The 24,868-nt window shown below is 39.5% G+C and overlaps 1 protein-coding gene across 1 annotated transcript in view; it reads right to left on the bottom strand.

Annotated features, from left to right (window-relative positions):
- The window catches only part of MYRFL (myelin regulatory factor like), a 128,527-nt gene that overhangs the window by 20,959 nt on the left and 82,700 nt on the right, over positions 1-24,868 (bottom strand). The window contains exons 10-13 of the mRNA XM_043564284.1: positions 22,338-22,446; positions 21,480-21,589; positions 2,130-2,293; positions 1,457-1,520 (exon numbers count right to left, since the gene is read on the bottom strand). Coding sequence (XP_043420219.1) covers positions 1,457-1,520; positions 2,130-2,293; positions 21,480-21,589; positions 22,338-22,446 — 447 coding nt within the window. The remainder of the gene's footprint in view (positions 1-1,456; positions 1,521-2,129; positions 2,294-21,479; positions 21,590-22,337; positions 22,447-24,868) is intronic.

The following is a 24,868-nucleotide window of genomic DNA, read 5'->3' as shown; positions in this document are numbered from 1 at the left end:
GGAGCCTGGAGCCTGTTTCCGATTCTGTGTCTCCCTCTCTCTCTGCCCCTCCCCCGTTCATGCTCTGTCTCTCTCTGTCCCAAAATAAATAAAAAACGTTGAAAAAAAAATAGTTTGTGTTTATTGACCAAAGTGCTATGTGCTGGGCACTGTGGCTAAGGGCTTCACCTTCTTTAATCCTATCAACAATCTTTGCAAGATAGAGCCTATTATTATATTTATTTCTCAGTGCAATTCAGTAACTTGCCCAAGGACACTTCTACATATATATTTACCCATGTATTTATGTTTATTTGTACACCAAGTAGCTTGTCAGCAACATAACATTTTTAGCAGTTTTTAGTAGAATATTAAACTCTTTCTGAATTCTTCTAAAATAGGTCAATGCAGGGGCACCTGGGTGGCTCAGTCAGTTAAGCATCCAACTCTTGGTTTCAGCTCAGGTCATGATCTCAGTTTGTGAGTTCAAGCCCCCTGTCTGGCTCTGTTCTGACAGTGAACAGCCTGCTTAGGATTCTCTCCCTCTTTTTCTCTCTCTGCCCCTCCCCTACTCTCTCTCTCTCTTAAAATAAGTAAATAAACTTAAAAAAAAAATAGGTCAATGCAGTATAACATGAAGAATAGAGAGTAAATGGGGGCAATGGCCCAAACACCAGATCAGTCCTTAATAAGATATAGATTAAGGTCATGAATATCTTCCCGGGGAAGGGCCACCTTCGGGAACACTGGTGGGTCAGAGGCAACAAGCTGGGTTTCATGGCATTTATGAATTGTACTAGGAAGGGAATAGTGCAGCTTCTCCCTTACTGACACTCCTCTTCATTGAAGAGGGTGTACTTTAAATCAATAAATGATTAGCCTTCACTTTTTAAGGTAAATGTTACCCTATTTGATGGAAGTTCTCTTTATTCATTAATAAAACCATCACACTTTAACCTTTGCAAGAAAGTGAATACCTATTTCCCCATTCGCACATAGAGTACTAACTATCAAAAGGGAAAAAAGGGATTTAGGGGATTAATGGAAGTCCCCCTGGGATCTTCTGAAGCCATAGATAAGGAATGAGGTTGAGTTAAGGCATCCACACAGATCTTGCAGCCTAAGGCCATATGCATGTGGAAGCTGATGAATTTCACTTGATAGAGGCAATATATTAAAAAAAAAAACCAGCAGAATAGTATTTCTGAAATGAACATGTTCTGTACTTATTTCTCTAAACATCTTTTTGAAAAAACTATTAAAGGGGTAGTAAGTAAATACCTAAAGTGCATGAAGATGCAAACAAGGGAGTCTATCAACAGATAAATGAAGGGAAGCATTTTTGATCAATTTCTCTAAACACTCTTTATATATATATATATATATATATATATATATACATATATATATATATATATATATATATATATATATATATATAACATTATCACTGTGCATTACAAATAAGTCTATTTACCTTGTTGGTTTTTTTGGGAATGGCCTTTCTTGGAGAAGATGCACTAACAGCTCTGCTAAATTTGCTTTAAAAAGAGAGAGAGAATGTTAATTACCGTTCAAATGCCTCTCCAGGAGTTACACGACAAAAGCCCAGGCTGCCACTAACACAGCAGTATGATTTTTTCTGTAATACAGTGGTAATTTTACAAAGGAAAAGTCAAGGCAATTGAGAGTTCCTTTTGAGAAAAAGAACCTTAGTAAGCGTAAATGAATGCGTTAAATGTTGTATTTCTCTTTTTCTCATAATTAGACCCCAGGAAATGTGCATTTACCTCCTTAAATGAAAAAAAAATTAGAAGTTTTTCCCCTGAGAACCAAAGATGATTTTCTAAATTTAGAAATGGCCACTTCTACTCCTTAAAGGAGAAGTCATCCTTTGGTAAAATGCAACATTTCCTAAAACACCTTGCTCTTAAACAGATGCTTCACGGTTTGTTTCATTTTCAAAGCAGCAACAAAAAATAAGAACATTATCACATAAGGCAATTGTGTCCCAAAACATTCTAAAAACAGAATAGGGACTTCATTAGCAGAAAGTAGTGGTTGCTGCTTGATCAGAAAGAGCATCTAGTTTGATCTGGTTATGGAAAGGCCCTATTGTCTCCTTTCTCCTGCGGTGCCCCTGGATATACCTGATGGAGCTTGCTTCACTGGCTGAAGACTTCAAACTACTGAGCCGCTTTAGCCTGGCCAGCTTTCTGTTCCATATTTCTAACTCTTCTATTCTTTCTTCAAGGTTGTTTGTTAGTTTGCAGAGCTGCTTCACTGCGCCCACATTTTCCATAAAGATCTGGTCCTGGAAAGGAAGATAGTACAGAGGGCATAAATTTGCAGTTTGAGACCACCAGGGAACTGTCTGAGCCTATTCAAAGACAGTTAAAGTATACCACTGAAAATAGTTATATACACACCCAACCTCAAGTTCATTCAAGACAAAACTGGAGAGGTTTGCAACTTGAAATGATCTTGCTAAACTGCTGGCTGTGTAGTCAAACTGCTTGTGTTCAATTTGCAATAAAATGGAAATATGTCCTTGTAATCCAAGAGAGAAAATGGAGCGGAAGGACATTGTCAAGTTTGGAATCTGAAGATTTATTTTGTATGGCCATTATACTATATTTAAAACTCATAAAAAGAAAGAACAGGCTTCTGAATGTTGATTTGTGTGTACATCACTAAATCCTCATAAGAAATGATTCTTGTTCTTCCTGGTAAAATGCATCAAATTACTTAGGTGAAGGAGAAAGGAATGAAGACCTGGGCTTTTCTCTGAGTTCTGCCACTTACTAGATGTGAGACCCCATATAAAACAAAACAACATCTCTGAGCTTCAGTTTCTTCATACTGAGAAGATAATTCTTGAAGTGTTAATTTCTGCTTTAACATCTCATGATCTACCATGTACAATTTAAATTTAGCCTAACTCCCAAACAAAATTTAAAACAATAACGCCTAATTCTATCTGTTCAGGGAAGGTCACTGACACATCAGAAAGAGCAAGAAAGGGAAACCAACCAAAGCCAGAGTGTGCAAACCATCTCTTCTCCAACCCACATACTGTAGTTGTCATAGAAACATGTGTGTCTGTCTCTCAGCCATAACAAAAACACTGGAAAGCTCTCATCAACCCATATCCTGATCCTGTGACCTCCCCTCCTTTCCCCCTCTCTGTTTACAAGTTCAGAATGCCAAAGAATTCTTTGGGGCTCATAGAAGCTGATCCACTATGGTAAAATGATGAGGTCAAAGCCAAAAGAGAAAGATTGTTTTGTAGTTGGGGGATCAAACTCAGGGCTATGTGTCTTTGAGATTCTCATGATGCAAAATGAAGCTTTAAAGGTTTCAAACACTGTAAAGCAACCACTCAGAAAGGACTCAAAAGCTCAACATTACAAACTTAAAGCTTAGTTCATGAAGTTTAAAGGCACGCACACTGGTATAAAACACAACAGTAAAGGTAAATATATAGTCAATTTCAAAATACTCCAATACTGTAGTATGAGATGTGTAACTCACTTAACTCTAGTATAAAAGTTAAGGACAAAAGTACTAAAAGTAACTACAGCTACAATAATTGGTTAATGGTGCATACATAAAAAAGAGGTACATTATGACATCAAAAACATAAAATATGGAGATGTGAGTAAAAGGGTAGAGTTTTTGTATGTGATCAAAATTCAGTTGTTATCAGCCTAAAATAAGCTATTATATCTATAACATATGTTATATAAATAAGCCTCATGTGGGGCGCCTGGGTGGCGCAGTCGGTTAAGCGTCCGACTTCAGCCAGGTCACGATCTCGCGGTCCGTGAGTTCGAGCCCCGCGTCGGGCTCTGGGCTGATGGCTCAGAGCCTGGAGCCTGTTTCCGATTCTGTGTCTCCCTCTCTCTCTGCCCCTCACCCGTTCATGCTCTGTCTCTCTCTGTCCCAAAAATAAATAAACGTTGAAAAAATAATAATAAATAAATAAATAAATAAGCCTCATGTAACTATAAAGCTAAAACTTACAAAAGATAAAAAGAAGAGAGTCAACGCATACCACCACAGAAAATCAGTTCACAGAGAACACAGTGAAAGAGGAAGAAAGGAACAAGGGAACAGCCAAAAAACAATGATTAAGATGGCATTAATAAGTCCTTCCCTATCAAAAATTACTTTAAAAATAAATGGATTAAATTCTCTAGTCAAAAGGCATAGAGAGAGCAAATGAATTTTAAAAAGACCCAACTATATGCTGCTCACTACAAGAGAGATTCACACCAGCTTTAAGGACACATGTAGCCTTAAGGAATGGAAGAAAGATACTCCATGCAAATGGAAACCAAAAAGAGCAGAGATAGCTATAGTTACATCAGATAAAATAGAATTTATGTCAAAAATTGTAACAAGAGACAAAGGAGGTCATATAATGCTAAAGGGGCCAATTCATTCAAGAGAATATGTATCTATATATGTCTATATTCTATGTGTGTATACACACACATATATATATATATATATATATATATATATATATATATATTTCTCTATCTCTCTCTATAGATATAGATTAGATATTGGTATATCTATATCCAGAAAGAGAGAGAGAGAGAGAGAGAGAGATCCAACATCAGAGCACCTAATATTAAGCAAATACTAACAGACCTGAAGGAAGAAATAGAAGCAATACAATAATAGTAGGGGACTTCAGTGTTCTACTTTCAACAATGGATAGCTCATCCAGACAGGAAATAAAAAAGGAAACACTGGGCTTGAACTATACTGTAGACCAAATGGACCTAACCGACATATACAGAAATTCCACCCAACAAAGCAGAATACAGTCTTCTCAAATGCATTCAGAATATTCTCAAATCTAGATTATATTTTAGGTCACAAAACTGCGTTACAAATTTTAGAAGATTAAAATTGTACCAAATATCTTTTCTGACCACAATGGTATGAAACTAGACATTCATAATAGGAGGAAAACTTGAAAATCCACAAGTATGTGAAAATTAAACAATACATACTTGGAAAACTAATGAGTTAATGAGGAAATCAAAAGGGAAATAAAAAATATCTTGAAGCAAATAAAAATGGAAATGCGGCATAATAAAACTTATGGGATACAACAAAATAGTCCTAAGAGGGAAGTTTATAGCAATAAACACCTACATTAAGAAGAAAAAAGAAAGATTTCAAATAAACAACCTAATTTTATACCTCAAGGAACTATATAAAGAACAAACTCAGATGAAAGGTAGTAAAAAGAAAGAAATAACAAAGATCAGAGCAAAAATAAATGAAAAAGAGACCAGAAACACTACAGAAAAAATAAACAAAATTGAGTTAATTTTTTCAAAAGATAAACAAAATTGACAAACCTTTACCTAGATTAAGAAAAAAAAGAATGAGAGAGGAGACTCAAATAAATAAAATTAGAAAGGAGAGGTGACATTGCAACTGATACCCCAAAAACAGTAAGGATCATAAGAAACTACTATGAACAATTGTACTCCAACAAATTGGGTAAGTGGATGTTCCTAGAAACACAACCTACCAAGACTGAATCATGAAGAAATAGAAAATCTGACAGGCCAATTAAGAGAAAGGAGATTGAATCGATAATCAAAAATATACCAGGGTGCCTGAATGGCTCAGTTGGTTAAGTGTCTGACTTCAGCTCAGGTGATGATTTCATGGTTCATGAGTTCAAGCCCCACATTGGGCTCAGCACTGGCAGTGCAGAGCCTGCTTCGGATCCTCTCTCTCTCTACTCCTCCCACTTGCTCTGTCTCTCATTCTCTCTCTCTGTCTCTCTCTCTCTCTCTCTCTCTCAGATAAATAAGTAAACTTCAAAACAAACAAACAAACAAACAAACAAACAAACATCCCAACTAACCAGACAGCTTCACTGGTGAATTCTACCAAACACTTGAAGAAGAATCAATAGAAATCCTTCTCACCCTCTCCCAAAAAACTGAAGAGGAGAGAACACTTCCAAATTCATTTTAAAAGGTTAGAATTAACCTGATACCAAAGTGATATAAAGACATTACCAAAAAAAAGTCAATTATAAGCAATTATCCCTGATAAACATGGATAAAAAATTCTCAATGAAGTATCAGCAAATCAAATTCAATAATCATTAAAAAGATCACACATCATGACCAAGTGAGATTTATTCCTGGGATACAAAAGTGGTTCAACATATGCAAATCAATCAATGTGATACACCACATTAATAAAATCATATCATCTCAATAGATGTAGAAAGTGCATTTGACAAAATTCAGCATCTTTTTTTTTAATGTTTATTTATTTTTGAGAGAGAGATGAGAGAGAGAGAGAGCAGAGGAGGGGCAGAGACAGAGAGGGAGACAGAAGATCCAAAGTGGGCTCTGCACTTAGAGCAGAGAGCCCAATGTGGGGCTTAAATTCATGAACCATGAGATCGTGACCTGAGACAAAGGTCTCAGGACTAAGCCACCCAGGGACCCCTCAGCATCTTTTTGAAAAAAACTCTAGACAAAGTATAGATGGGCTATACCTCAACATAATAAAAGCCCTATATGATAAGTCTATATCTAATATTACACTCGATGAAAAGCTGATAGCTTTTCCTCTAAGATCAAGAACAAATCAAGGAAGTTCACTCTCCCCATTTTTACACAACATAATACCGGAAATCCTACACAAAGTAATTAGACAACAAAAAGAAATAAAAGTTATCCAAATTGGAAATAAGTAAACTGTATCTGTTGCAGATGATATGATCTTATATACAGAAAGCCCTAAATATTCCTTCAAAAAACTATTAGAATTAATAAATTTAGTAGAGTTGCAGGGTACAAAATCAACATACACAAATTAGTTGCATTTCTATACATTAACAATGAACTATTTGAAAAAGAAATAAAGAACCCCATTTACAAGGGCATTAAAAACAATAAAATACTGGGGCGCCTGGGTGGCACAGTCGGTTAAGCGTCCGACTTCAGCCAGGTCACGATCTCACGGTCTGTGAGTTCGAGCCCCGCGTCGGGCTCTGGGCTGATGGCTCAGAGCCTGGAGCCTGTTTCCGATTCTGTGTCTCCCTCTCTCTCTGCCCCTCCCCTGTTCATGCTCTGTCTCTCTCTGTCCCAAAAAATAAATAAATGTTGAAAAAAAAAAAAACAATAAAATACTTAGGAATAAATGTAACCAGGAGGTGAAAGACCTGTACATTGAAAATTATACAACGTTGGTGAAAGAAACCGAAGACATGAAAAAATGGAAAGATATCCTATGTTCTTGGATCAGCAGAATTAATACTGTTAAAATGTGCATACTACTCAAAGCCATCTACAGATCCAGTGCAATCCCTATCAAAATTCCAATGGCATCCTTCATAGAAACAGGAAAAAAAGTCCTAAAATTTATATGGGACCACAAAAGATCCCTAATATCCAAAGCAACACTGAGAAAGAACAAATCACACTTTCTGATTTCAAATTATATTATAAAGCTACAGTAATGAAAATAGTACTAGCATAAGAATAGACATATAGACCAATGGAATAGAATCGAGAACCCAGAAATAAACTTACACCTATATGGCCAACTAAAATTTGACATGGGAGCCAAGAGGACTCAGTGAGGAAAGGATAGTTTCTTCAACAGTGTGGGGAAAATTGGATATTCACAAGAAAAGTATGAAATTGAACCCCTATTCTACAAAAGTAACTCTAAATAAATTAAAGACTTAAATGTAGACCCAAGACCATAAAAATCCTAGAAGAAAACATAGGGAAGAAGTTTCTGGACATTGGTCTTGGGAACCATGTTTTGGATGACACCAAAAGCACAAGCAACAAAAGCAAAATAAACAAGTGGGGCTAAATCAAATGAAAGAGCTTCTGTACAGCAAAAGAAACAATCAACAAAATTTAAAGGCAATCTACAGAATGGAAGAAAATATTCACAAATCATATATTTGATAAGGGGTTAATACTCAAAGTACATAAGGAACTCACACAAATCAACAGCAAAAATAAAAAACTAAAAACAAAAAAAATAATCTGATTAAAAATGGGCAAAAGACATGAATAAACACTTTTCCAAAGAAGACATACAAATGACTAAAAGGTGCATGAAAGGATGTTGAATATCACTAATTATCAGGGAAATGCATATCAAAACGACAGTGAAATATCACCACATACCTGTGAAGATGACTATTTTGAAAAAGGCAAGAGATAACAAGTGTTAGTGAGGGTGTGGGGAAAAGGGAACCATTGTGCACTTTTGTTAGAAAGGTCAGTTGGTACAGGCAGTATGGAACTCAGTATGAAGGTACCTCAAAAAATTTCTGGGTATATGTCTGAAGGATATGAAATTACTGTCTCTAAGAGATATTTGCACCCTATGCTCATTGCAGCACTATTCACAATAGCTAAGATACAGAAACAATCTAAGTGTCCATTGATTGATAAATGAATAAAGAAAATGTGATACACACACACACACACACACACACACACACACACAAATGGAATATTATTTAGCTATAACAAAGAAGGAAATCCTGCCATTGTGACAACACGGATGGACCTTGAGGGCATTATACTAAGTGAAATAAGTGAGAGACAGAAAGACAAATACTGTATGATATCACTTATGTGTGGAAGCTAAAAAAAGCCAAACTCAGAGAAACAGAGAGTAGAAATGGTAATTTCCAGAGGCTGAGAGATGGGGGAAATGAGGAGATGTTTGTCAAAAGGTACAAACTCAGTTTAAAATGAGTAAGTTCTGGGAATCTAATGTACATCATGATGACTATAGTTAATCTTGTATTATATACATGAAAGCTGCTAAGAGAGTAGATCTTAAATGTTCTCACCACATGCACACAAAAAATGATTGTGTGGGTGATGAATGTGTTAACTAACCTTATTGTAGAATCACTCTTCAATAAGTATGTGTATCAAATCATCATGTTGTATGCCTTAAACTTGTATTATACCTCAACAAAGCCAAAAAAAATTCAGTTGGTAAGGTAGGATAGTTGGTGGGGGGTTTAAATAAAATGAGATCGGACACAAATTGAAAACTGTCGAATTTGCTAAGTATATACGTGGGTTTCACTATTAATCTCAGTTTGTGTATGTTTGAAGTTTTTCATTAAAAATGTTAACAAATAAATCGGAAAGCAAAAACAAAAACAAAAAATCTTCCGACAAAAGCTCTTTAAAATTTTCTCATTCTGTTACAAATTTTTGCTTACTTCTAAATTTATTTTAAGAAAAATAAGGCAGCAATCACGAAGACAAGAATATTGTTCTATGGTTCTAAATCACAGTAAATGTCATATGACCATTCACTATGTTTACATTGTAGAAAGCTTTATACTATCATTATAACTGGTCACTATGTCCAAGCAGTGGTCCCAGACCACTGGGAATCCAGACAGATTCCCAGCCATCATCTCTGACTCCTCCTCCATCCACTTACCCACAGGTGATCCCACCATGCAGTGCTATCAGTTCAATGTCCCAAATCTCCTGAATCCACCCACTTTTATCCATCTTCAATGGCACTACTATACCTAATATTCTTTTCTATTTTTCTCGGCAACCAGCTTCCTCTTCTTTTTTAATGCTTGCTTGATCCATGAATTTGATTCCAACTGAGAGCAGGCCATGGAGAATGATACTAAAGTCCCCTCTAAACACAGTAATTTCATTCTGCAATATCTACCCAATGGGACTTTTCATGCTGCCTCACGAGATATGAACGATTTGTTCATTTCTCCTTGTCCAGTTACTTGTAAATTGTCCAGTTACTTGTAAATAATGATAAAAAGCCAGCTTTGATCTCCCCAACTCAAGTTTACTAGCACTATACATCTTCTAAGTAGATCCAATAGGCAAGAAGATAATTCATGTGTTTTCCTACTTAAGAGGAAATACAGATGGAGAGGGAATTTACTACTACCTTCCTGGTTGTAATTATGGCCCTGACTTTATGGATCCAATAGAAAATTACCAAAAAATAAATTTCTAGGACATGTTCTAGGGACTGACTCTGACTAAAATACTTCTGACTTCTATCCTCTATCACCATATTGAAGCCAGTATAAATATGTTCAAAAACATAATCCAGAATTTTCTGAAAATATTCTTTTCTATGCAAGTGATAAGGTCTCTGTGAGTTCACTTTAACCATGAACATGCACCTAGATCCCTGAGGAACTTTATCTAAATACACACATCCAGGTCCTATGTAAAGGTTTATATTCATTAGGACTCAGATGGGCATAAGTCTGGGGCATTTTGAAAAGTTTCCCCATCTAATACCCAGTGTTGGTTCATAACTATTTTATCATTGAACCTAATTTAATTATTCAACTCTGTCCAGTTATTATTAACCATATTAATGGGACCCACTATCTCAGCTGAAATGTAGCTTTACAACTGTGATGCCAAAGTCATGAAGCCAGCTTGCCACCAATAATTGCTGGGGAGACTGGGGGAAAACAGAAAGTGCTTCAAATCACACAAGAATCTTGTGCCCGTGTAAGACTCGCTTTGGGGTGAAGGTACAAATGGACAGCATGACATATTTTCTGAAAAGACACGTGGGGCAGTTTGGCAAGTATATGTGCCCATGAAAACAACAAGGAGCAATATGAAATCAGAGCAATGCTGAACTTAGAGGAGGTCACTTACTTAAGCCCCATCCTTTCCTATAGCCCCCTTCACTCTCTGTGCTCTAATCACATGGAACCATTTGCCCTTTGCTGAACATATCAAGCTTTCTCTAGTGTCTGGGGCTAGCACAGCACAGGCTGCTCCCTCTACCTGAACCACCTGTCTTCCCCCACCTCCCACTCTCCTTCCACTTACTGTCATATTTACCTATATTGTAAACACCTAGAGATAGGGCCACATCTTGTCCATAGTCGATGTGCCAATACAGGCAGAAACTCAGTATGGATTTGATGATTAAATGAACGAATATTCTTACCAGGACTGTTCGTGTCATGTGGCATTGAGAGGTCATAGCACCATTCTCTAGTGAAATAAAGAGTGGCCAAACTTCAAGTTTATTCTTTTGTCTGAGGTTGCTCTCAGAAAAGGAAAAAGATTGAGGTCCAAATTCCATTTCCATGTTAGGAAATGTCCATGGAAATGTGGGTGAATTAAACAAAGAAATACTAGTGTGTAACGCCCTCAGCTCAATGGGCGACTGGTTGGACAGTATCCAGCAAACTGGTTTCCACTCGGGTTAGGTCCTTTCCTCTTTGAGAGGGTTTGGCTCAGGAAATGGATAAAAGTCCTTCAGTGCCTCCTCACTCCCCAGGTAACCCTTGCAGAACACAGTTTGCAGGCTCCCAGGTCCCTGGCATCTCTGATGACAAAGGAGCCTACAACAGGAGCAGCCAGGCAGCAGAGCTCATTCCTTTTCTCTCTGGGGGGCTGCAACTTGTCCTCTATTGAACACTAAATAAGGGGAATGAAGTCTGATCACAAAGCAAGCTTTGAGAAGTTGAAACAGGCTCTTCTTATTTCTTTCCCAGAGACAGTCACAGACTTGAAAATTTCTCCTGGTGGCGTCTGATGTTGCATGAACTAATGTTTTATAATAAAATGATGGGAATAAAATAGCCTGTAACTGAGCATCGTGAAAATGACTACCAATGGGAGAAAAACCTTTAGCCAATGGATGTGCCAGGCAATTATTTGGCCTTTGAATAAATTCAGCTTTACATCTCTGTCCAAGAGTTTATTTTGTAGATAGCTCACCAGGCCTTGATACGGATTTAAAAAATAGAATCCCGGGGCACCTGGGTGCCTCAGTCAGTTAAGTGTGTGACTTTGGCTCAGGTCATGATCTCACGGTTCATGGGTTCGAGCCCCGCATCGGGCTCTGTGCTGACAGCTCAGAGCCTGGAGCTTGCTTCGGAATCTGTATCTCCCTCTCTCACTCTGCCCTTTCCCCGGCTCTCGCTCCATCTCTCTCTTTCTCCAAAAATAAACACTAAAAAAAAAAAAAAAAAAAAAGAATCCCTAAACCAGAAAAGCAGGCTGCTGAGTTATACTTTAGTAAAGCATAAAATTCCAGGTATTAAATCAGTGGCTTGACTAAACAGGCCTATCTGATTTTCAAACTATTGCCACCACCTGCTGCCACAATATTTAAATTGCAGTCTTAGGTGTCTGGAATAACATCTTCTTTTCCTAACATTTCATTACAAAAATTTTCAAGCACACAGAAAAGTTTTCAAAAGTGTTTGGTAAATGCCCATATATCCTACCACTTAAATTCCACAATTAGCATACTTTCTCACATATCTCCATCCATCCAACCATCTTGTTTAAATACATGTTTTAAAATAAAAAACACTCCTGTATCCCTCGGGTAAATTCTTAGCAGTGTTATTGCTGGGTCATAGAGAAGATCTATTTTTAAATTTTTGAGGAACCTCCACACTGTTTTCCAGAGTGGCTGTACCAGTTTGCATTCCCACCAACAGTGCAAGAGGGTTCCCGTTTCTCCACACCCTCTCCAGCATCTATAGTCTCCTGATTTGGGTGATGGGTATTGAGGAGGGCACCTGTTGGGATGAGCACTGGGTGTTGTATGGAAACCAATTTGACAATAAATTTCATATTAAAAAAAAGATAATTATTAGAAAATTAAAAAAAATAATAATAAAATAAAATAAGATAAAAAACAAATGGAGACTAGACTTGAAAATTCCCTGAGCAGACAAAATTAGTTTAGTCATTTAACAAAGCTTAATTTAACTTATTTTGCACAACCAACTTGACATAGGTCATCTCTTGTTTGTGCCTCTGGAAATCAGCAGCAAAACATGAACTGTTTCCCAAGGTTGACTAATTCCCTATGATTTAAGAAAATTCTAATATTATAACCATTCAGAGTGAAAAATAAACAGTCACTGCCTTCTCTCTATATAAGCTGTTTCATAATAATACACCCTGGATCCTTATTCCATGTTTTGGTTTCAGCGCTCCCAGTTTGCAAACCATCTTTTTTTGTGTGCACAATAAACTTTTACTAATCTCTATTTTGGTGATCCATTGGTTTTACTTCTGTTACTTCTGAACTTTTGAATGAGCAGTAACTTTTTAAAAGAAGACATAACTACAAAAAGAAATTTTCCTACAAAACCAAATTTCCCAAGAAAACAATAAATGTCATGTTTCCCTTTAAACTGTTACTACCAGAGGGGAGCCTGGGTGGCTCAGTCAGTTAAGCGTCAAACTTTGGCCCGGGTCATGATTTCCCTGTTCATGAGTTCGAGCCCTGCATGGGGCTCTGTGCTGACAGCTCAGAGCCTGGAGCCTGCTTCAAGATTCTGTGCCTCCCTCTCTCTCTGCTCTATCCCCGCTTGCGCTCTGTTTCTTTCTGTCTCTCAAATATGAGTCAAAATTAAAAAAAATTTTTTTTTGAATGTTTACTACCAGAAACAAGAGGATTTTTCTCCCTGCTTCCAGTGTGAGGAGCTCTTAGGAAAGAAGATGGCCTACAAACAGATGATCAGTTGTTAAAATATCCAGGGTTGCTTTTAATAACATACTAGCTGTAAGGCAATCATCAGGCTTGGAGTCAAATCAATCATGTGAGTGCAACAGAGAATGTTTACCTCCGACAGGAAACTTATCGCCACTGCCAGTAAATGAGTTCTGCTACCTCCCTTGATGAGAAAAGATTAGATTTTTTTTTTTAAATGTTTATTTATTTTTGGGACAGAGAGAGACAGAGCATGAATGGGGGAGGGGCAGAGAGAGAGGGAGACACAGAATCGGAAACAGGCTCCAGGCTCTGAGCCATCAGCCCAGAGCCTGACGCGGGGCTCGAACTCACGGACCGCGAGATCGTGACCTGGCTGAAGTCGGACGCTTAACCGACTGCGCCACCCAGGCGCCCCAAGATTAGATTTTTAAACCAGCTGCTGACTAGGACATTTAAAAGCCCCCATTTTGGAGGAAGGGGAGCAGGAGATACAGGCTTCCAGTTACGGAATGAAGAAGTCAGGGGAATAGAAGGCACAGAACAGGGAATACAGTCAGTATACAGCGGTAGGGTAATAGTGTTGTGTGATGACAGACAGCAGCTGCACTTGTGGTGAGCATAGCATGATGTACATAAACTTGTTGAATCCCTGTGTTGCACACCTAAAACTAATGTGACGTTGCACGTCAACTCTCCTCAAACGTTAATGATTTTAAAATAAATAAATAAATAAATGCCTACGTTTGGATTCTGGGCCAGCCATATGAACTCAAACTAATATGAATTTTTTTACAACTCAGTTATTCTGAATAAAAACATAGCATGTGTCATTCTGTCAAAAAAACATCAATCATTTCAAAGACAGCTGAGGTGGTAGCCATCTCTGAGTGGCATCTGGAAAAAAATTATCAACAATTAACCATTTATTAGGTTAATCCTACGTTACAGACCTAAAAGTTGTGGTCTTTTTTTTTTTTTTAAGTTTCTTTCTTTATTTTGAGAGACAGTGCGAGCTTGAGCTAGGGAGGGGTAGAGAGAGAAGGAGAGAGAGAAAAAGTCCCAAGCAAGCTCCCCCTTGTTAAAGCAGAGCCTGATGCGGGGTTTGAACTCCCAAACTGTGAAGTCATGATCTGAGCCAAAATCAAGAGTTGGCTGTTTGACAGACTGAGCCGCACAGGCACCCCAAAAGTTGTTGTCTTAAGAAAACTTATATTTTAAAAAATCGTTTAAAAAAAAAAAGCAATTGCTTCCATGGGGGAAAAAGTGATTAAGGTAGAATTTTAAGTTGCTATACTAAAGTTGTATTTGCTGAGAACTATAAAGAATAAAGTAATTTGGTCTGTATAGTAATGAAAGTGACTTTATAATCCCCCAAACTTGCTGAGCCAGGTTTTGGACAAAGTCTTACCTGATGCTGAAATCCATGCTCTTAACCACCTTGCCGTATACGATCGGTGATTTTTCAGTCATCAGAATCAACAAGATTTTGTTAACGTTCATTTTCTTCCCATCCCGTCTCTTTCCCCCCCATGTCCTCATCCATCCTCTCTGCTCACTTGGCTTTCTGACACTGTGCTTGCCCCTTAGTCTCCTGCATTAGCCCAACCCTCTCAGCCTTCCCAGGTCTCTTCCTTCCTCTCTGGGCCTCAACTAGAAGAAATCTGCTGCTTTTAGTCTACTTGCTTCTTATTCCGCAAGAACTGAAAGCCTATAGACCAGGCAAGTAGCAGGAAGTAGGGGTGGGATGGCCCAGGAAGCCCTTGTAGGGAAGCTTCTCCTAAGCATCTTGTCACCAGATCTGGTATTTCAAGGGAGCCAGAAATCCAAAATTTGTGTGAAGATCTCCTAATTTTTAAAAGTTATTTATTTATTTATTTATTTATTTAGAGAGCAAGCAGGGAAGGGGCAGAAGGAGAGAGAGAGGATCCTAGGCAGGACACGGGACTCACAAACTGTGAGATCACGACCTGAGCCAAAGTCAAGAGTCAGGCACTTAACTGCCTGAGCCAGTCAGGTGCCCCTAAGATCTCCTAATTTTTACAGATATGCAATAAATTTGAAAAATTTTAACACACCATGAGGAAAAGAAGAGTGTAAGCCAGACTTGGCCCCAGGCTTCTGATCTGTGACCAGCATCCATAACCTTTCCCTTATTAACATCTTCACCCATGTCTGCAGCTTCTCCTCAAGCCCTACTGTGCTCTCAGTCTCCACACTCCTACTCGACACTGGGCATTTTCTTCCAAATGTTCGGATGACATCTCAAACTCAAAATTGAACTCATTTTTTCCACTAGAAAACCACTTCTCCCATCAGATTTCCTTATGTTAATAGAACTACTTCTCTTCTTTATTTGAGATTCAGAAACTCAGCCATTAACATAAACAAATTCTTACGAGAACCCACAATATACCAAATACGTACTAAACAGCACAAGATTGACAAGGCACATTCTCTGACCCCGAGAAGCTCACAGTCTAGTGGAATAGATATGGAATAGAAACAGAATGACAACACAATATGATAAATATTCTAGAAGATGTTATATTCAGAAGCCTAAACCAATGTAGAGACAGGATCAATCAAGGCATCACAGAATTCATTAGGTCATTCAACCAGTATTTGTTGAATTCCTACAGTACTCTAAGCCCTGGGCTTGAATCCACAAATAAAGTATAGGAGATATAGCTTTGAAAAATATAGAAGATTTTTGGAGTCACACAATTAACCAGGGAGACTGGCAAAGAATAAATAGGCAAATAAGATAATTCCAGCTAGGGACAGAAGTCTCCAGGCTGTCGTGAAGAAGTTTGCAATGTACCCCCTTCACAGAAGCCCAGCTGAGGGGCTGGATGGGGTCTGCACTGGCCCAGAGGAGGCACCTTTTTCTAATTACAGCAAAGGCACTACGTATCCTCTCAGTGGTCCTGAATTTTACAAAACAGTGAAACCAAGTGATGTGGAGACTATTTTAGATGAGGTGGTCAGGGAAGGTCTTGGCAGTGAGATCTAAATGATGAGATCATCTAAAGAAAGAGTCTTAAGGGCAGAGAACACTCAACAGAACAGCTCTGAGGCAGCAACAAACTTTGGTGAGCATGAGAACAGAAAATAAAGGTTGTAGGGGAGGGGATAGGCAAACCAGATGTGCCCATGTGTGCAGAGACATGGTATTATGAAGGTGTTTTGGGGTTGGGGGGAGTGGGTGTGAGTGTTAGGAAATGAGTTAGAAACAGAAGATTCCATCCAGATTGTGGAGGGTTAGCAATAAACCAGTGAAGAGCCAAAGTGGGAAAGGGAGATCGTATGATTAGAGGTGCTTAGTTTTGTTTTTGTTTTAGGGAGAAAAGTGAGAAACATAAAGAGAATAAAGAGGGATGATAATAGACAAGAGATGTCACCAAAGTTAGAACAGCAGCACTTGGTGTCTAATCAAATACTGTGCATGAGAAAAAGGAAACTTTGAAAGGCCATCTGTGATGCTCCACCCTCAGTCACACCTTTGGACCCCAAGGTCCACCACTGTCTTCTGTCACTTGTCTCTCGGTCCCCCGCTTCCTTCTCATCTGTGAACCCCTGCCTAGTGTCCACAGACAGGAGCACTGCGCATCCCACAGTACTTGTCACACTGTCATTCAGAGTTCTATTCTTATGTCCTATCTCATCACCCCGCTTAGACACCCCGCTTAGCTGCTTGAAGATAGGAACCCTGTCTTACTGAGCTTTGCATGACTCAAACAGACAGTTCCTGCCACATTACAGTTGAAGGAAAAGAGAACCAATGAAAAGTAACTACATATTAAGGCATAGTAGGGTGGCTTATATCATGCTATTATAACATACACACACACACACACGCACACACACACACACACACACACACACACACACATTACTCAAGGCCTAGTTATTCGCAGAGTGAATCTCATCTTTATAGAAGCTTAGTTGTAAATTCACTTCAGGCCACTCTTACATTTATTGAGCACATTTTTCTTACACCAAACACACCTAATAATACTGCTCAAGAAATGTAGCCATCTGGTCCTAAATAATCACAGAAATCAATAAAGTTGCCAAGCGAAGAGACAGATGAGTAAGCCCAACAGCGAAGCCCTCACGGTCTAATGCAGGGTTAGACTGCGGTGGTCACCTGCCATGGCTCCTGGCTCTCAGGACCAGCCCCCTCCCATCACTGAGCTTTCACTGGGGTACACGAACCATGAGGATTTTGTAAGAAGAAGCAAATTATCCCAGGTAAGAGAAGTTCATCGTGCACAGTCATCTGTCCTGAGAGACAAAGGTGACTTATACCAACTTTGACCGACAGCACTAATCTCCAGCTCTGGTTGGTTACATGGGCAGTCTGTAAAGATCCAGCCATTTCTGTTTCTTACTTGGGCATAACGTTGCAAAACGTGCATATGGAAAATATAGTACAGTCACGGAGAGCAACATTTCAACATTTTCATGTGCATTTCTAGTTTGCACTTCAGCTTCAACAAAAATTTCTTTATTAAAAAGGGACATTCAGGGGCGCCTAAGTGGACCAGTCGATTAAGTGTTCAACTCTTGATTTTGGCTCAGGTCATGATCTCATGGTTTGTGGGATCGAGACCCATGTTAGGCTCTGCACTGTCAGCCCAGAGCCTGCTTGGGATTTTCTCTCTCCCTCTGCCTCTGGCCTTCCCCCACTCATGCTTGTTCTCAAAATAAACATTTAAGAATAAATAAATTAAAATAAAAAAATAAAAATGGGACATTCAGTAGAAGAGAAATAGAGTGTAGAGGGAGAAACTGTAACTGAACCTGACTTATTACTATGGTACATGAAGCCCAGGAAGTCCTAGAGAAGTTCCTTAAAACAAGCAGTCCTGGATACGGCAACCAAGGCCAACATGGCACCCACACAAATGGGTAGGAGGCCAGGAAACCAAGAGGCTCCCTGTATATCTTGTCCATTGTACAATTAACAAACAGCATGGGGCAATAGGAGTCACATTACCTATGTTCTTTTTTTTTTTTTTTTCAACGTTTATTTATTTTTGGGACAGAGAGATACAGAGCATGAACGGGCGAGGGGCAGAGAGAGAGGGAGACACAGAATCGGAAACAGGCTCCAGGCTCTGAGCCATCAGCCCAGAGCCCGACGTGGGGCTCGAACTCAGGCCATGAGATCGTGACCTGGCTGAAGTCGGACGCTTAACTGACTGCGCCACCCAGGCGCCCCACCCATGTTCTTAATAAGAAAGAATAAAGGAGATATTCTGTGAAGTATTTATAATGTAGTGGAGGGATATTTCACAGTGTTGAGGATTAAACCAGCAATTGAAATCTATCCTCAGAAGTGAACCAAGGTGGAAGGCCAGGCTTCAGAGCATGGAGGTGTTCACCTGCTCTTAGTGTTACAGATTCTGTAAACGAGGGCAGTCTTGGTGATGTCCTCATAGATTGAATCACTACAAGATCCTATTACTCAGAGAATCACAACCTGTCCATTCTGGACTCCTGTCAGTTTGATTTACTTATAAACTGAATGCTGCCTTGGCATAGATTGCTTCTCAAATGACAAATGAGCCTGGCTGCCCGCAATAGGAATACCAACCCTTACTTTCCCAGGGCTCTAGGCTTGCCTTCTTAGGAATGAATTTGGGTTGTAGCCTCTGTGGGGGACTGAAGGAGTGGGTAGCCCCCGGAACTGCTGTTGCTAATAATCCTGACTATCCTCATTCAACTCAACTGGGAATGGGAAGACACGGGGCCAGGGGAGAACTAATGATTTTCCTGAAGAGTGACAATCATAAGGCCCTGGACGGATGTTACCTACACAGAAAACACAGAAATCTCTTCCCTGGGTGTTCCAGCAAAGGACCACAGCCAAAAGAGATATGGCTGCTACCAAATGAGTAACCCCAAGAGCCCTACCTTGGTAGCCTAATGACACATTCCCAGGACTGCACCCTGAGCTTGATGGCTGTGCCTACATACTTTTCTCTCACCCAGGAAGCTTCTAGAAATGCAAGACAGTGAGGATGACCTTATTACATGAATCCCTCAGAATATCCCTTATCATATAGGTATGATATATGATATATGATATGTGTATATATATATATATATATTACTATTTATTTTTGAGAGAGAAAGAGACAGAGTGCAAGCGGGGGAGGGACAAAGAGAGAGAGAGAGAGAGAGAGAGACAGAATGCGAAGCAGGCTCCAGGCTTCAAGCTGTCAGCACAGAGCCCAACGCAGGGCTATGAACCGCGAGATCATGACCTGAGCCAAAGTTGAACACATAACCGACTGAGCCACCCAGGTACCCCACCCTTATTTTATATTTTAAGTAAATAATTGGGAAACTTCAGTACTTTATTATTAAAAATAGATTTCTCGGGGCGCCTGGGTGGCGCAGTCGGTTAAGCGTCCGACTTCAGCCAGGTCACGATCTCGCGGTCCGTGAGTTCGAGCCCCGCGTCAGGCTCTGGGCTGATGGCTCGGAGCCTGGAGCCTGTTTCCGATTCTGTGTCTCCCTCTCTCTCTGCCCCTCCCCCGTTCATGCTCTCTCTCTCTCTCTCTGTCCCAAAAATAAATAAAAACGTTGAAAAAAAATTAAAAAAAAAAAAATAGATTTCTCATGATAAACCTCTCAAGGGTAGCCCAGGTCTGAGGGCATGACCCAAGAGGTGCTTCTATTCGAGATGGGTCTGGGAAGCAGGAGTAAGTAACTCGACCTCTGCCCCTCTGTCCTTGCAGTCTTGGGGCAGAGCAGGCCATCCAAGCCCATTATCTAAGTATTTGTTGTCCAAGCACTTGTAAGGAGAAGACCAAGGAAGGACCCAGCATGGAAAGGCACCATCTATCCACCTTGCTACTCCAAGTGTGGCTTGCTGACCAGAGAGGGTGGAAAAATTGGCATCACCTAGAGGCTGGTTAGAGATGTAGGATCTTGGGTCTCACCCCATTATTGCTGAATCAGAGTCCGTATTTTTTAAGTTCCTTCACTGATTCACGTACACTTTGAAGTTTGAGAAGCACTGCCCCCGTGAACTGACAGATTACAAATTAGTCTCAACTCAGACATCTCTCCCTACAACTATAACATCCCCATGTCAATCAGTTTTCCCTCCAGCATCAAATATAACAGTGCAATGTACAGCATGTCAGCAGCAGGGTGAATTTGCCAACCTTGCAAAAAATGCAGGATTTCACAGAATTCATAAACCTGAGCTTGGAGAACCACTCAAGCCACACACACACACACACACACACACACACACAGAGCAATGGCAAGCAAGGGAATGACAGCCTTAGACCCCTTACCAAGAGAAGGGGAGCTCATCTACAAGATGGGGACATTCCTTCAAAAGAGAATGATTTGAATATCAAAGAATTCAGATGGGCCCTTGGGAAAAAACGATGAGGCTCATGAATATCTTTTTAAGACTGACCCACTTTATGTGTTATGAAAATGGAACATACAACTTTGTTGAAAACTATGCTTGAAAAGAAAAATCAACACTCCATTCAGCCTTTAATCAGGCTAAGAATTTAATTATTTGATCCTAATGACAACCTAAAGTATATTAGATGAGATAAATTACACTTCCTCAAGTTTGACTTCTGTTTTCTAAGACAAGGCTGATCAAATCTTGCTGTCACTATTTCACATGACATTGGGTCACATTTTAGTTGTGCTCCTGTTAAGTGGACTTTCCCCAGGCCAGTTTTTCTCCGACAGTTAAGACCTGCTCCACTCTACTGTCACTGTTACATATTCCTTTTTCTTTTTTGCCTTATGGGGCTTCTTTTTGGCACCTCTGAACAGCTTAGCATAACTGATACCAATTACTCCATAGCTGAGTGAAGCTTTCTTTTTACTGTCTCGTTTCCTGGTTGGAAGTTTCAGTGCATGTGGTACCACAGAAAGGGGTTCACCGTGGGGTCATAGCTCCAATGGCAGATCTACTCAGTGGTTACCTTATCGACCATGAGGAAGTTCTCCAGCGTCTCCCCATTTTCACAGATGACATTACCGACCTCTTTTACAGCTCTGGGCAGGATCTCTCGTACCTCCTGGGCGATCATTCCTAGACACAAACACTCCCAACAGGTTTAGTGAGGAAAAGACCTTTCTGGAGAACATCCTCCCTAGCCTACATCAAAATGGAAGGCTGACAGCCCCCTCCAGGACATGTTTGCAAATACATGCTTATCCCCTCACAGCTTTCGCTTTGATCTAGGATACATTTGAAGCAAAGAAGGAATTTTGAGCCCATAACCACCATAGGATTAAAAGCAGGGGTGTCATTTTCTTGACTTTTCCTTGAGACTCTGGGCCGGATTTTGGAAGGAGGGAGTAAATACCTTCAAATCCCTGTATATAGAAGTAAGGGTGGGGCGTTAGCTTGATTTCCTTTCTTTTCTTGCAGGAGGATTTGCCACCTAAATGGTCCCTCTTTCTCTAGGATTCCTGGATCGGAGTACAAACACCACTCTGCCCCTTCTCTGACCTAGACTGACCTATTCCACACCTCTCCCTCTCCCGGGTCTGCCTTTTACAGCTGGAGCTGTGATCTGCCCCCCAGCTCCGAGCAAGATGATTCCAGTGAAAAGAAACAATGTATTCAAAATATTCTGCCAGTACCTTGGAGTGTAGGAGTAAGGATGGGGGTGTTGAGTCAAGATGACACAGAAATTTCTCTCACCTTTCCTGTTCTAGTGATTACGGATTTCACAGAGGAAATCAATGCCATAGCACACAATCTCCACATAAAGAGGGAATTGAACTTTTAAGAGTTGACAACACAAAATTAAAAAGGGAATTTGTGTGCATACCTGTTTGATGGGCAGTGTTTATTCCCATTGAAGATGCAAACTCTGGTTTGTAGTCGTATTCAACAATCCTCATTTGGGCTATTCGTCTCAGCTGCTCATTTGTGTCAACCTAATTTAATTAAAGAAGAGCGGATTTCACCCATTTAGATATTTCCCATTCAAATCAATGCCCAAAGAGACCCATAGAAATTAGGAATGTTGACAGCAGGGTTCTTTCCTCTTGTCCGAACTATTTTAAGGAAAGTTTATGTTTTTCTCCTCAGAGAAACCAAAGCTTCAAGGTCCATATCAATGACTTCCATCCACTGACAAACTGAGACAGAGTTTTTATGTCTAAATTACAGGGTGAAAGCTCCCCCATTCACTACTCTTGCCTTTTTTCTCTCCTTTGAGGGGTGAACTCTCCTTCTGAGAATGGAGACTGATCACGTTAGAGAGAAAAAATCGCCACTCAGGATTGCAAGGGATCATTTCCAAATGGACATACAGTATAAACACCAAATAAATATAGGCCAACCTTGTATTTACAAACTGAAAATGCTTAGTTCAAGTAACAACCTTTGAGGAATGGATATAACTACTATACCATTGATTTGCTTTTGGACATTTCACTGGAGAAAATTTCCTCAAGTGGCAGGTTGCAAGGCTGTATTGTTCACCTGCTGGACCTTCCAAGATCCAGACTTTCCTCTCCTACAGACGGCTTCTCCCCCCAAACCACTCTGGTCAGTGATGGTGTGCTTCTCTGAGCTCACTTCTTTTACAGGTTATTGAAGGTATTCCCAACTTCCACTGCCAGTTCCTCAAAATAATGTCACTGGGTCCCAGCAAAATGATAGTAATACACAATAGAGTGAATTTTTCCTAAAGCTAAATATGTTTCATTCAAAGGATTTCCTTTTGAGTTTTTTTTAATGTATTCATGGTAATAGCAGAATCAATTTTTATAATGACCTTATTCTATAAGTAAAATGCTGGTAGCTCTTTTTCTTTTCTTTTCTTTTTAATTTTTTTAAATCTTCATTTATTTTTGAGAGAGAGACAGTGTGCAAGTGGGGGAGGAACAGAAAGAGGGAGACACAGAATCTGAAGCAGGCTCCAGTCTCCAAGCTATCAGCACGGAGCCTGACCCAGGGCTCAAACTCGCAAACAGCGAGATCATGACATGAGCCGAAGTCAGAGGCTTAACCGACTGAGCCACCCAGGCACCCCACCCTTTTTCTTTTAGGATTTTCTCTTAGGCTATAATTTTCTTTTAGGATATAATGATTACAAAACCAGTGGTCTCTTGGCAATTAAAATTATACTGCCTTGACATTCATCCATGTATTAGAGTAACCAAAATTGCTTTGTTGTTCTTGTTTTATGAAAACCCTGAAATGGCCTTCAACTCCTCCCTTGACCCACTCTGTTGGGTGAGTTGGAAAGCTCCTCTGATATCATTAAAAGTTCCCTGTCCTTCACTAGTTCGGCTGATTGTGAAAAATTGTGGCTTGACACTTACCTGGCTAACTGTGCAAACTCTATTTCAGGTACTTCTTGGGAAGTATAATTTTGAGCTCACTGTTATTTTGATACTTGCTGTCATCAAAAGCCTGGTTCAATTCATTTATTCACTGTATTATTCAACTAACATTTAACAGTCACCTTCAACATACCATGCACTACACTAAGTGCTGGGACTTTAAAAACTGATTGCTTTTTAAAAGTTTGTGGTCAACTAATTGTGCAACCTGAAACCATAAAACTCGTAGAAGAGAACACAGGTAATTTCCCTGACATCAGCCACAGCAACATTTTATGTCTCCTAAGGCAAGGGAAACAAAAGCAAAAATAAACTGTTAGGATTACATCAAAATAAAAAGCATTTGCACAGTGAAGGAAACCATCAACAAAACAAAAAGGCAACCTACTAAATGGGAGAAGATATTTGCAAATGATATATTTGATAAGGGATTAATATCCAAAATATATAAAGAAGTTATACAAAAAAACAAATAATCTGATTAAAAATGGGCAGTCAACCTGAATACACATTTTTCCAAAGAAGACATCCAGAGAGGCAACAGACACAGGAAAAGATGCTCAGTGTCACTAATCATCACGGAAATGCAAAGCAAAACCACAGTAAGATATCACCTTATACCTGCCAGAATGGCTAGAAGCAAAAAGACAAGAAATAGCAAATGTTGGCCAAAATGTGGAGAAAAATGTATTATTGGTGGGGATGTAAATTGGTACAGTGTTGTTGGGAATGTGAATTGGTACAGTCATTGTGCACTGTTGGTGGGAATTAAAACGGTACAGCCATTGTGGAAAACAGTATGGAAGTTCCTCAAAAAGTTAACAGTAGAAATACCATATGATCCAGTAACTCCACTGAGGAGTACCCAAAGAAAGTGAAAACATTCATTCAAAAAGATATATGCACCCTGTGTTTGCTGTAGCATTAGTCACAATAGCCAACATATGGAAGCAACCCAACTGTCCAATCTTAGATGAATGGGTAAAGAAAATGTAGTATATTCACA

This window comes from Prionailurus bengalensis, chromosome B4 (genome assembly GCF_016509475.1).
Source record: "Prionailurus bengalensis isolate Pbe53 chromosome B4, Fcat_Pben_1.1_paternal_pri, whole genome shotgun sequence".
Taxonomy (NCBI): Eukaryota; Metazoa; Chordata; class Mammalia; order Carnivora; family Felidae; genus Prionailurus; species Prionailurus bengalensis.
This window is presented reverse-complemented; position numbering and strand designations above follow the sequence as displayed.